Genomic DNA, 14,624 nt, shown 5'->3' with positions numbered 1-14,624 from the left:
GGGGGGGGGAGAGTAATGGAGCTCCCACTGGTGTTGTGCCCTTTTATTTTTGACAGGTACATGGCACTGGTCCCTTGAAAACCAGGCCCATTGCAAGTTGCTGTACTCTGTCCTCCCCTGAGCCATCCCACTATAGCATCATAATGAGCAGGGGTTAGGTCATAGGTGTGAGAGGTCTAGTAGTAGTTTGTTTAGAGAAGTCTGTAGTTCAGATTTGAATGACTTGAGGTGCAACAGTACCATGATGAGGTGCATGCATAGGCAAAATGACATTGAATGAGTGATGCAGCTAGTGTCCTCAGTGCATTCCTACTGACCTGTACACTGCTGTATCCTGCATGTATTGCTCCACCTGGTTGAGGGGCTGCGAATTGTGTTTCAGCCATTCTTTACACTGTATGGCTCTTTCTTCCGATATGGTACATTCTATAAAAGTACACATAAGGATATTAACAATCTCAAATTATGTGTCTGTATTACTTAAACAAATTATTCAGTTCCAACGATTACCTGGTATGAATGTCCTACGAGTGCCAGCTTCACTACTTTGTGGTGGTGTCTGCTGCGTGCTCCGTGACCTGGCCGGTTTTCTCATCCTCTTTCTGACGTTCCGAAGCCTCTCTTCGAGGAATCCAGTGGCTGGGCGGTGGTTCCGTTCTGGGGTGAACCAGTATCCCTGTCAAGAAATGAAAGTCTTTGGTGAATAGAGATGAGGCACATTTTGATAGCGTGGCGACAACATGTGGCTGAGCCATCTAGAACAGGGTTTGTCTGTATGTCTGTCTGACAACACCGGGCATCAAACAGCACAGAAGTCCAGTACTCTGGTGCTGGGAGATGAGTTATATTGTGTTCAACTGACTGTTTTAGCATCAATTCCTCAATAAAATGTTAATTACTTACGAAGCCACTGCTTGTGTCCGACTCGTCCTTCAAGGAGGGAAACCCATGAATCAAAGCTGCAGCCAAGGCCTTTTTTGTCTCACTGGTAGGACTGCAAACACAGAAAAACTAAATTACCAGCAGAGTCAAATTAGATCTTAAGTATTTCTAAAACATGTGTTGCACCCCAGTATAATGGCTGTAGCATATTCTGCAGCTAATAGGCATCCTAATAAATTAAAAACACTACTGAACGTGTGTTTTGGTACATGTGTTGTGCATGTTTATGTTGGTGGTCTAGGTAAATGTGAGACTTGAAAGTAGTGTCCCGTCTTATCTTTTCCCCTGAAAGAAGATTCATATACCTTTTTCAAACCAACATAACATTCAGCAAAAACAAGAAAAAACCCCACTATTTTTAATTACCTCTCTCCAAACTTCTCCATGAGGTGAGATACCAAAATACGGACAAGGCACTTTCTTTGCGAAGGGATGATCACATCCTCATCAAGGCTCCCCAGGATCAGCTTGCCTTCAGTTGAGCCTGTGAGAATCTGAGAAAATTGCAAGAAGGGACAACATCACAGATATTGTTTATTACTCTTTAGTGTTGATTAAAGAAAAAAGTGAAACCCAAGTCTTAAAAAGTGGAGCTTACAAATTGTGGAATTATATGTAGTGTTTGAGGTATCATCGCTGGTACGACAGGTGCCGTTTGGTCCTCCATGGAGGGTGGAGTTGTGGCAGTTGGTTGGACATCAGGACTTGTAGGTGGCACAGCAGGTTCAATCTAAACAGAACCCAGGTTAATGTAACAAACAGTGACAGCCACCTAGAATTGCCGGATGAGCATCAGTAATGTAAATCAGTGTACCACACCAGCAGACTCAGTAGACTGCACACAGTATGCATTGTGTGAAAGATATGCACCACGCCAAAGTTTTGATAAATTCAGAGACCTGTGTAAAGTATGGTTTATATTGACCCCTAAGAGACACAAAACCACTCAGAAACCCTTCACCCGAGTGAATGAAAAATGCGACCAGTTTGGACCATGCAGATCTGCGGCAAATTGAAAAAGATATAAAACAAACATGTAACTTCTTAACTGACAGTGACTACCCGTCGCCGTCGGGTGGAAACCGTGTATGTCCAAAATTGTTCCGTTTATAATTTTTAACATTTTAAAATTGTGAAATAGCCAATCGACAAGCTCTTGACGTTGGGAGCTTGTAGATCTATTTGTACTACTTTTGTACAACACTATGACGAATTAGTACATTTAGAAATATAAAAAACATAGTTTAAATATGGAGACACAAGGTTTCTGCCCAACAGCAACGATATGTAGACAGATTAAACAAAAAATACTTACTGTACAATTTATCACATCCATCCCAGTATTTACAGAAACATCCCAGTACTCCATCGCATGATCATCCCTGTAGTCCAAAGGCACCTTTTAAGCAGCATTTATAGCTAACCACTAAACAAATATGGCAGGAAAAAATGGACTTGTCGAGTCAAAATGCTATTTACAAAGTGTCATACTACTGTACTGGTGGCAGTAAACTGATTTTCTAAAAAAGTCTATAGCGCAGTGAAATGTATAAACTGTCATCAGTCTCGCTGAATGACTTCACTGCATGTAGGGGATGGTGATCAAGCAGCTCTCTCACATCAACAGCTGCCAAAACTTGAGTGGGAATCACACTGTATGCAAAGAAATGCCTATCAAACCATTGTGTTTCCCACTTCTGTACAACAAGTTTTATTGTTTTATTGTTTAGCTCAGCTATTCTTCCCCAAATTATGTTAAAAAAGCTCAAACAGATGGATGTGAACCCTTACTTAATCAGATGGTACCACTCCTTCCTAACTGAAAGACAGCAGCAGGTGAAAGTGAACTCGACCCTCTCTGACACACAGGTCATAAGCACAGGGGCACCGCAAGGCTGCGTTAGCTCGCCTCTTCTCTTCACACTCTACACAAATGAGTGTAGGAGTCAGCACACACACAACCACATTATAAAGTTCTCTGATGACACAGCCATACTTAGTCTACTGACTAGAGACTCAGACATTTCTCTTTATAAACTTGAGATTGAAGAGGTTGTGAAGTGGTGTGAGGCGCACAACCTGGTGTTACATGTTAAAAAAACAAAGGAAATGATCTTTGACCCCAAGTCAGTAGGTGATCACAGCCCCGTCCTTATCAACAGGGAGGGAGTTGAGCAGGTTACACGTTTTAAATATTTGGGGATTTATTTTGATACTCAGTTAGGCTGGGCCCATCAGGTGGATCAGGTATGCTCAAAGATAAGCCAGCGCCTGTATTTCCTGCGTCGGCTCAGGGTTCATGGAGTGGATAAATGCATCATGTTAATGTTCTACAGGGCAGCAATTGAGTCTATTATTCGTTATGGCATCACAACATGGTTTGGTAACTTGTCAGTTAAATCTAAATCACAACTCCAGAGCTTGATAAAAAGGGCTGGAAAAATAATTGGCATGCTTCCACCGTCCTCTCTTCAGGAGATATTTGAGGAGATGGTGAGAAAGCAAGGCCGTAAAATCACATGCGACCCCAAACACATCCTGTATAGAGAGTTTGAGTTGCTGCCCTCGGGCAGAAGGTATAGATTACCAAACTGTAAATTGAACAGGTATAAGTTTTCCTTTGTTCCGCTGTCAATCAAGCTGCTGAACAGTCAGAAATAACTGTGATTATGCTGTGTTAGGAGTTGTTGGGAGGTGCAATGTTTACAGTGTAGTTTGTGCAATCGAGAAGGTTAAATAGGGAAAGTGCATTGTGTGTAAATATGGACACAATAGGGATATGTGCAATTTGACGGACACTATGCATAGGTGAAATAGGGAAAGTGCAATATTGATTTGTGTATGAATACAATAGGGGAAAGTGCAATATTTGATTTATGTATAAATACAATAGGGAAAAGTGCAATATTTGATTATGTACAGTATGAATGCAATAGGGAAAGTGCAATTTGATTATGTATGTGCAATAGGGAAAGTTCGGTACCTGTATGTTTCTTGTTGTTTCTTTGCCATGTGATATGTGATCTCTGTTCTGTATCTATGACTGATTGACCTGAATGTTTTTTATGTGTATTATCTCGATGCCCAAGACAAATTACTCCTAAGGGAGACAATAAAACTCTATCTAATCTAATCTTGTTGGTGTGTGTGATGTTTGGTCTAGTACTAAAATGGACTTTATGAGACCAAATTGGGGCTCCCCATCTGGGTCATAAGACAGGAATACAGTCATGCCTGCTCGATATGCAGTTCCCTTAAAGGTAACCGAAGCTGGTTCATACAATTCACTGAAAAGGGGAATGCCTGTTAGACCACTTTCGATGTCTTTAACTCCCTCAATGTTGGCCAGAAAGGTAGTGTGCCCTGGACCAACTTCTGTATTGTGGCTCAACACAGTTCCACACAGCAAATTATAGCACTGCGCTATCTGAGGCCATGGTTTTGCAAATGTTTCGGAAATTGCATGTTACATGGCTAACCCGTTTAAAAAAGTTGTGTTTCGCTTCGAATCTCATAGCCCAAAACTGAGTCAAGGGTCCGAGCTTTTGAATGGCTCTTGGGTAATGGAGCATGAAGTGGTGTTTTGGCAGCAAATAGTGAAGAGGATAGAGCTCCAGGAAGAGAGAGTGATGCTCTTCAAGGATTTTAGCTAAGTACAGTGTTGCTTCAACAGTAAGAGAAGGAGAGAAGATGAACTCCATACATAACAGTAACAGTAGGAGAAGTTTCCATTCCTTGCAATGCATGGGGACCAGGTCACCTATCATTGTCGGCAGCAACCTAAGTAGGCACCACATTTGAGCTGCTGATTGATGCATGGCGCCTTTAACCTTTTTTAGATAATCCTTACTAATTACAGATAGTTGGGTGGGTAGAAGGGGGTATCATGCACCCCCCTGAAATATACTTTTAATCAGATTTTCTAGATTGAAAAAATGGTGTAGAAAACGATTAGCTCTGTTAAAAAGTTGAATAATTGTCCCACGTATATTTTTTTCCCAAATTAGTGTTTATTTACCCTAAAAATCGAGTTTCACTCTTTTTACACCTTTCACTATATCTCAGCCATTATTGCAGATAACTGAACAAATAAGGTATCCATATCCATGTTTTGAGGGTCAAGGAACACAATAAAACTATTCTTAAAGTGATCACATGTGTCTGTGGTATGCTATTATGCTAATTAGTGCCGCCATTACAATAAAATAGCATTTTAGTCTTGTACCAAGAACGATGTATTTTGCACCGACAGAGAAATATTCTTATAATCAGTGTTTCCTAAGTGTAAAAAGTATGTAGAAAATGATGAGCTATGTTAAAATGTTGTCTGGATGTCCCACATGTATTTTTTATGCAAATTAGTGTCACAATTGCCAACAACGGAATGTTCACACTTTTCACTCTATCTCAGCCATTATTGCAGATACATGAACAAATAATGTGTCTAGACCCATGTTTTGATGGTCAAAGATCACAATAAAACTATTCCCAAAGTGATCAGATGTATCTTTGGCATGCTATGCAAATTTAGAGACGCCAATATTGCAGTACAGTAAGTGAACACATAGGGTGTCCAGACAGATGTTGTGTATTTAACTAATATTTATTTGTTTTGTACTAGCCTACAGCAAGGGTCAAACATCATAATATAAGTATTGATGTGACTACTCTTTCCCATTCCAGATAAGCAGTCAAGGTTTGGCTCTCCACTATCTGATTAATACTCAATTTGAATCATCGTTTTCAATGCTATCATCAGAGTCAAATTCCTCTTCCTCTTCGTCTTCCTGTTCACGCTCTGTCGTGTCCAGGAGATCAACCAGGGAGGTTGACAGGACCACACCGGTCTCAACACTCCATCAGTCCTCAACCATCCCTGCTCCTCATCATAGGGGTTTGGTTTTTCTAAAATTGATTCATCAGCTCGCTTGTATAGAGCGACGCGATGGTTCACACGTTGGACGTGCGGCTTCAGAGCATCATAGCAGTTTATCGGCCTGCCCCACCATTTTGCGCAGCAACTTGGCACGGACTACGTCCACTGAAGACTCACGACTCTCCATATATCAGACAGGTGAATTGCTCCAACTGCTTCATCACCTCAGGCTTGACATTCCAGTTGTCACCGAGTTGACTGAACGCCCTGTGAAACTTCGGGTTCTTCTCCAGCGTTTTCAAGGGCCCCACCTTCCCCTTCCCTTTGAAGGCACCGGTGCAGTCTTCTCTGCTGAACACATGGAATCCAAGAAGTGTGGCACAGTAGTCTTCTCCCAGGGATTCTGCGAGCTCAGAGAGGTTGAGAAGCTGTCTATGTTTCCCTGACCCCGTATCCAGGTATATAGTCAGCCTGATGGCATGAGCGTGGTAAAGAAGAATCACAAAGATATCTGTGTCAGGTGTTCAGACTACAGCATTCTTGTACCCAAGGGCAGCAGCATGATGAAGGTAGAGTACCACCCTTGTATCAGTCTCTTCCTGGTAGCTGTAGATAGTGGGGAGCTCACGTACCTCAACCTGATACACAATGGGACATTGCACTTTGATCAACAATGACAGAGACTAGACACAAATCACAGATAATCACTTAGAGTATAATTAAACCATCAATCACTTTTAATATGGGCTTTCAATTTACCTTGCCATTTGAGGAGAGAAGTTGATGGGCTCTCCCTTCCACGACCAGCCCTGTCATTTCTGTTCTCTCAAGCCTTGAAGCTGCCTGTTGATCACTCCATACACGCAGCAGGAGCTGGCAGAGTTGCTTTTTGTTGTCATCATCTGTGAGAAACATCTTGAAGTCATATGGCTTCCTGGTTGCTGGTCCAGCCAAAATGATCTTCTCTGAACTGCCACGTCTCAAGCTCTCCTGTGCTTTGATAGATCCTGGATGGCAACTGTCAGTCGAGAACAAAAAGTGCTTTTTGGCCACCATCTGATCAAGCACTTGTAGGCATATCTCCCCACAGGTTGGAGGAAGGTTGGTGAGGACATGGAGTAGAGCCATGCCATCCTGGATGAACAGGGCATCCTTAGGGTACGGCAGATCCTTTGGGGTGGTGTCCGCCAGAATGTAAAGAAAGGGTCCAATCATAACCACATGACGGACAAATGTATTTGGCCAACACCAGATCATGGGTAGGGCTTTCATACAGACACCAAGATCAAATGTATTCAGGACCCACCTCTGACCCACCTCATCAGTGGCTAGCTCAGAACGCTTCAGTAGCTCACGAACAACTGTATTGTCAGTGATTGGTTGATGGATGGGCGTGCCGTGAAGTAGTCCACTGTTGATTTTCTGAGTGGAGGAGTACCAGTTGCAGAGGTGAAGCCCCCTAGTCCAGGCACAGGCTGCTGTCCATTGCTTCCTATGTGCCTGATAAAGAGCCAGATGTAGCACACTTGCATCTCAGTTGCATAGACTGTGTCATTCTCTGCTGGCGGTGTGAATGATGAGCCGTCATTAAACTTTGGGTCGGCGCGAGTGAAATGCAAGGGTGGGAGTGTTTCTGGTGTGTTGACTTTCAGGCTACTCTGTTGCGACTTGTCGATGACGGGTAGCATTCGGACCTTGTTGCTCTCAAACCCAGGCTTGACCACCTGGACCATGATTGCCCCAGCACTGTTGACAATGTTGCTGCCGTGCACACTGGGCGTGGTTTTATTCAAATTGTCCCACTCACAGTGGAATACCATGTTTCAATCTCCTATCACAATTGCGAGTGTCCGATAGGATGAGACTTTGTCCAGGACCTTTGCCAGGGCAGTTTCCAACTCCAAACCAAATCCGTAGCTCTCAGAGTGGCCAAGCCTGTGTAATATTGTGGTGAGCTACTTGCTTCTGAACAAGTGCCTGACAGTCACAGAGTAGAATGTGTTTTGGTAACTTCCATTCTCCCTCTGACACTGCACGGCACAGTTCTTGCCCAATGGAGAATACCAGGCGCTTCATCTTTTCATTCGTCTCCATGTCTTCCTTGCCAGCCATAACCATGCTGAGAAACCGGACGAGGTCTGTGGGTAGGAGGTTTTCAGGAGTGAGCTCCATGTCGTCAGCTGTTGGCGGCCACTGTAGGTCTTTGGACCCTCTGAAAGCCTGCAGAATATTCTGGCGGAGTAGGAGAGCAACGTTGTTGTACTTGTCTGTGGTTCCGAGAGTGTAAGCCGACCCAAAGTTTAATGACGGCTCATCATTCACACCGCCAGCAGAGAATGACACAGTCTATGCAACTGAGATGCAAGTGTACTACATCTGGCTCTTTATCAGGCACATAGGAAGCAATGGACAGCAGCCTGTGCCTGGACTAGGGGGCTTCACCTCTGCAACTGGTACTCCTCCACTCAGAAAATCAACAGTGGACTACTTCACGGCACGCCCATCCATCAACCAATCACTGACAATACAGTTGTTCGTGAGCTACTGAAGCGTTCTGAGCTAGCCACTGATGAGGTGGGTCAGAGGTGGGTCCTGAATACATTTGATCTTGGTGTATGAAAGCCCTACCCATCATCTGGTGTTGGCCAAATACATTTGTCCGTCATGTGGTTATGATTGGACCCTTTCTTTACATTCTGGCGGACACCACCCCAAAGGATCTGCCATACCCTAAGGATGCCCTGTTCATTCAGGATGGCATGGCTCTGCTCCATGTCCTCACCAACCTTCCTCCAACCTGTGGGGAGATATGCCTACAAGTGCTTGATCAGATGGTGGCCAAAAAGCACTTTTTGTTCTCGACTGACAGTTGCCATCCAGGATCTATCAAAGCACAGGAGAGCTTGAGACGTGGCAGTTCAGAGAAGATCATTTAGGCTGGACCAGCAACCAGGAAGCCATATGACTTCAAGATGTTTCTCACAAATGATGACAACAAAAAGCAACTCTGCCAGCTCCTGCTGCGTGTATGGAGTGATCAACAGGCAGCTTCAAGGCTGGAGAGAACAGAAATGACAGGGCTGGTCGTGGAAGGGAGAGCCCATCAACTTCTCTCCTCAAATGGCAAGGTAAATTGAAAGCCCATATTAAAAGTGATTGATGGTTTAATTATACTCTAAGTGATTATCTGTGATTTGTGTCTAGTCTCTGTCATTGTTGATCAAAGTGCAATGTCCCATTCTGTATCAGGTTGAGGTACGTGAGCTCCCCACTATCTACAGCAACCAGGAAGAGACTGATACAAGGGTGGTACTCTACCTTCATCATACTGCTGCCCTTGGGTACAAGAATGCTGTAGTCTGAACACCTGACACAGATATCTTTGTGATTTTTCTTTACCACGCTCATGCCATCAGGCTGACTATATACCTGGATACGGGGTCAGGGAAACATAGACAACTTCTCAACCTCTCTGAGCTCGCAGAATCCCTGGGAGAAGACTACTGTGCCACACTTCTTGGATTCCATGTGTTCAGCGGAGAAGACTGCACCGGTGCCTTCAAAGGGAAGGGGAAGGTGGGGCCCTTGAAAACGCTGGAGAAGAACCCGAAGTTTCACAGGGCGTTCAGTCAACTCGGTGACAACTGGAATGTCAAGCCTGAGGTGATGAAGCAGTTGGAGCAATTCACCTGTCTGATATATGGAGAGAGTCGTGAGTCTTCAGTGGACGTAGTCCGTGCCAAGTTGCTGCGCAAAATGGTGGGGCAGGACGATAAACTCACTGCCAAGTCTAAGGTTGACCTGGCTCGCCTTCCTCCATGCTATGATGCTCTGAAGCCGCACGTCCAACGTGTGAACCATCGCGTCGCTCTGTACAAGCGAGCTGATGAATCAATTTTAGAAAAACCAAACCCCTATGATGAGGAGCAGGGATGGATGAGGACTGATGGAGTGTTGAGACCGGTGTGGTCCTGTCAACCTCCCTGGTTGATCTCCTGGACACGACAGAGCGTGAACAGGAAGACGAAGAGGAAGAGGAATTTGACTCTGATGATAGCATTGAAAACGATGATTCAAATTGAGTATTAATCAGATAGTGGAGAGCCAAACCTTGACTGCTTATCTGGAATGGGAAAGAGTAGTCACATCAATACTTATATTATGATGTTTGACCCTTGCTGTAGGCTAGTACAAAACAAATAAATATTGGTTAAATACACAGCATCTGTCTGGACACCCTATGTGTTCACTTACTGTACTGCAATATTGGCGTCTCTAAATTTGCATAGTATTCCACAGATACATCTGATCACTTCGGGAATAGTTTTATTGTGATCTTTGACCATCAAAACATGGGTCTAGACACATTATTTGTTCATGTATCTGCAATAATGGCTGAGATAGAGTGAAAAGTGTGAACATTCCGTTGTTGGCAACTAATTTGCATAAAAAATACATGTGGGACATCCAGACAACATTTTAACATAGCTCATCATTTTCTACATACTTTTTACACTTAGGAAACACTGATTATAAGAATATTTCTCTGTCGGTGCAAAATACATCGTTCTTGGTACAAGACTAAAATGCTATTTTATTGTAATGGCGGCACTAATTAGCATAATAGCATACCACAGACACATGTGATCACTTTAAGAATAGTTTTATTGTGTTCCTTGACCCTCAAAACATGGATCTGGATACCTTATTTGTTCAGTTATCTGCAATAATGGCTGAGATATAGTGAAAGGTGTAAAAAGAGTGAAACTCGATTTTTAGGGTAAATAAACACTAATTTGGGAAAAAAATATACGTGGGACAATTTTTCAACTTTTTAACATAGCTAATCGTTTTCTACACCATTTTTTCAATCTAGAAAATCTGATTAAAAGTATATTTCAGGGGGGTGCATGATACCCCCTTCTACCCACTAGACTAAGAAGGTTTGTTACCCTTATCACAAAAGCCGTAGTCAAAGCTTGTGATTCTGTAGTTTAGTTTGTCAAGTGTTAGATGTTTCTGCTCAATCAGCGAAGTTAACACAAGCTTGACTTCATATGGCCCTACGCCTTCCAGTATATCATGCATGATGTCAGGTGCTATGTTGTCGGTTACATGATAGAAAGACAAGTCATTCAAGACACTGTCTCTATTCAGGCCTGTCTGGGAGCGGTCGGCTGTACGCAAATCTGCCTCATGACTATTGACATCACGCAATAGTGCAGGATCTGCCAGCGTCTGAGACCTCCGGGCATCCTTATGTATTCTGCAAAACCGACACATATAATTTCCAGAGAAGCTTTCAATATAGCCAAGCATGGCATTCACGCCCAAATTGTCTCCCACTACCTGGACCACTGTAAACCTTACAACACCTTGAAAGTTGGGGGTATCAACAGTGATGCCATCCCTCTCAAGACACCTGATCTCTTCCACAATAGGGCGCAGCACTGCATCAAGGCCATAGGTCTTAGCGTCATCGGATTTGTACACTGCTAAAAGGAAGTGTGACTGCAAACTTGATAGCAGGTCTGGTGGCAAGCTCTTTAGGGTGAAATATATAAATCCTAACTTGTGAACCCCAGTCTTAGACCCAAGCGGATTGACTGTCTCACAATCATCTTGGTAAATCATAAGTGGGATCGAAACCTCTTTTAATAACAGTGGATGTGTTTTACAAAACTGCCCATCAAATAAATCTTGAAGAGCATCACTCTCTCTCTGCTGCCATTCTTGCATGGCCTGTAAAACCCCAGGAATTTCAAGTAGCTTGGTTAGAAGGCGCTGCAGCGGAATACGCTGATATGAATCACGAACTGAGACTTGTCGCACAGTGCCAGTGGCAGAGGCTCTTTGCTGAACAAAGCATGCCCCCCCAGTGAAAATCTCCTCAACTGGCTGAATGAAGTTTCCTGATTTAGCAAAATACTGCATCTGTTTATAATCTGTATCAAGTCCTTTGAAAGGCTCGGCTAATTCCAAGAACTCCAGCCCAAGCTCTTCTACCTCTGGGCTTTGATCAAGACCAAAATGACGAAATAAAGACATAGTCTTTGATTCTAGTTTGCCCACAATATCACCAATTAAACTAGAGGTGTGTTGAACCATAAAGTTTAAGTTAGAGAATGTCAAAGAAGGTTTAGACCTCAGATGAGCTAAAAAAAGGGCTACCCGGTTGGTCATGTCATCTTGCCCTAGTTCATCCCATTCATCCTCAACTCCCTGTACAGGCTCATTTTCAGCAAGCTGTATGTCAACAGGCTGGGCTGGACCTTCAAGGGGATCATCGGGAGTATCACTTTGGTTTTCATGCTCCTTTAATAGGTGTCTTCTATAAGACCTTATAAAAGAAAATGTTCTACCACAACCAGTTTCACTACATTGGAAATATGTTGATGAATGGTTTACATGATGTACTGCACGTAAATGTTGAAAGAGAGTCTTGGCATCCCCTGGAATTTGCCTTTTGCATTTAAAGCAAATATATGCCATCTGCTCACAAATTTGAACAAATCCTCAGAATTAATATGCGTGTGTGGGGGAGGGGTGTAGCCTCTCACATCTGCAGTGATCTAACTATACTTACAAGTCCTCTACATTTTTTGAGGAACTTAAGCCTGGGGCCAGCTTTTGGAATCAATTGGCTGATGGTCCCCTCGTCTAAAAGAAGAAAACTCTCCTCGTCAATTCCCTCGTCTGAAAGACAAAAAAACAAAATACAAGGACATATTTAAACCATGGAGAACAGCAAAAAATAAGAGGCTAATTACATGAAAGCTATTGGAATAAAAATGCATTTTCAGTAACATAAAATACAATGCAGTCAATGCCATTTCAAATAATTCCTTTACCTAGCTATACAGACGATCTGCTTGCTGTGAACGTAAACAAAAACATGTTCTTACCTTTAAATCTATCAATAAGGTCTGTCAACTGCCACTGTGTCAATGTGTCACACACAAAATCGTCCATTGATCTGAGACAAAAAACACATAAAGAGCTTAATTAAAACAAAACATAAAATGTACATTTGCTTGACTTCAACCTCACTGCTGATGAGGCTACTAAAACTGACAAATGTCTGCTTCTCCTATTCATTTATTTGTATTACCTGTTGTATTTAGCACACATGAGCCCCACTTACTATGGTTATTAGCATTGTATTTTATCTGCAGACTTATGGTTATATCAAAGCCTTTATTTTTATATAGAGTGATACACTTTTGTGACTGCTATAAACAGGTCAACCCACAATAGAGCAAGATTAGTTAACCAACTACGGACAGCAGCCACAGGAACTTTTGCAGTCACAAATTGCTGTGAAAAATTGAGAGAGACCAATGAAAGTGAAAGTTAAGTTACAGAGAACCTGCCTTTTTTTTTTACACCAAACCTTATCAGTCCCCTTATCAGACAGAAGTTGACGAATTACTTAGTCATATCCAAACCAATTCAACAGAGTTCTTCAATTTAAAAGACATGGATCCTGCCTTAAGTGCTAAGCTTTAAAACTGAATTAACAAATGACATTACATAATGTGATGACAGAACTGTAAACAGAATTAACATTTCTTTTTATTTAAAATATATAAATAATATTTCACATCAAAAGAAACAGCACCATGGTTGTTTTATTGTAGCTGAAACTTTAACAAAATAAATAACTCCGTTACCTCCAATAATTAACCCATGTTTGTATAATTGTGTTAACTCTGTGTGTTGCTGCTAGCATACATAATACCTGACGTGGAAACCTTACTCGTGGAGGGGGCTACAGAGCAGAGCGGCATCCGTCACGTAACATTAACTGCAGAGCGAAAACCACAGTGGCAGTCAGCTCCGCATGGCAGCTAGCTTGGCAGCTAATTTACGTGACGCAGCCGAATAACGGCGCAACATTCCTTTTGTAAAAGGGGCTGATATTACTGACATATAAGCGCCTGGGGTAGCACACTTTCCGTTTAACTTTCCCATGGTAATGCTACCGTCATTTAGTTTTCAATCCTGATATCCTACATTTGAACCATCTCTCTAACTGGCAGTTACACAGACTAGCTAGTTAACTACGTTAGCTTTAGCATGTTCGTCGGTTCATTCGGCTTTTTAAGTGAGATAAAAAAGAACACTAAATAACAAATTAACTATCAACGTTACCACAATATCGCTCATGGACTAGCAGTTGATGACATTTATTAACAGATTCACAGTTAGATGACAATGTTTTCTGCTTACCTCCTCCAACTTTCCCCAACGGTCTTTCTTGTCTCAATGATCTTCTCTCGCGATGATGATGGTTAAGTTTACGGTTATGCCCAAATATCGCACACAGGATGCAGGGGAAAACCTTTCCCGCCAGATCGCGGTCAAAATCAAACAATGGCAGTCTGGAAGTCCCCTTTGTCTCAGTTTATCTCAACATGAATGAATCTAATACATGTGAAATTGTTGCTATTCATGCAAACCAATACCCAATACCATATACATAACCCAGAATGAGTTAAACATTTCATAACCAAATGGTTGGGTAGACAAACATATTGTGACCCAGCACTTGGGTTGCACAAAAATAACCCAATACCATATTAATAACCCAGAATGGGTTAAACATTTCATAACCAAATGGTTGGGTAGACAAAAATATTTTGACCCAGAACTTGGGTTACACAAAAATAACCCAATACCATATTAATAACCCAGAATGGGTTAAACATTTCATAACCCCGTGGTTGGGTAGATGAAATAACCCACTGTTTTTTAGAGTGTAGAGGAGGGACTAGAGGAGGGACTAGAGGAGGGACGAGAGAAG

General features: G+C 42.5%; 1 protein-coding gene across 1 annotated transcript; it reads right to left on the bottom strand.

The window, feature by feature from the left end:
- Window positions 1–298: 298 nt before the first annotated feature.
- On the bottom strand, window positions 299–12,510 carry LOC117446293 (uncharacterized). The gene is made up of 7 exons (XM_071204034.1): window positions 12,405–12,510; window positions 2,258–2,368; window positions 1,541–1,672; window positions 1,309–1,436; window positions 904–994; window positions 529–676; window positions 299–426 (listed from the first exon to the last, which is right to left on the bottom strand). The coding sequence occupies exons 2-7, from the start codon at window positions 2,309–2,311 to the stop codon at window positions 299–301; spliced, it is 681 nt and encodes a 226-aa protein (XP_071060135.1). The 5' UTR covers window positions 2,312–2,368; window positions 12,405–12,510.
- Between the last annotated feature and the right edge of the window lie 2,114 nt (window positions 12,511–14,624).

This window comes from Pseudochaenichthys georgianus, chromosome 1 (genome assembly GCF_902827115.2).
Source record: "Pseudochaenichthys georgianus chromosome 1, fPseGeo1.2, whole genome shotgun sequence".
NCBI lineage: Eukaryota > Metazoa > Chordata > Actinopteri > Perciformes > Channichthyidae > Pseudochaenichthys > Pseudochaenichthys georgianus.
This window is presented reverse-complemented; position numbering and strand designations above follow the sequence as displayed.

Excerpts from the sequence above, each read along its gene's own strand:
- LOC117446293 (XM_071204034.1), bottom strand. The coding sequence starts at position 2,311 with ATGGAGTACTGGGATGTTTCTGTAAATACTGGGATGGATGTGATAAAT. Across the intron at positions 677-903 it reads CGGACACAAGCAGTGGCTTC|GGATACTGGTTCACCCCAGA; the intron begins GTAAGTAATTAA and ends ATTTCTTGACAG. Across the intron at positions 427-528 it reads AAGTAGTGAAGCTGGCACTC|AATGTACCATATCGGAAGAA; the intron begins GTAGGACATTCA and ends GTACTTTTATAG.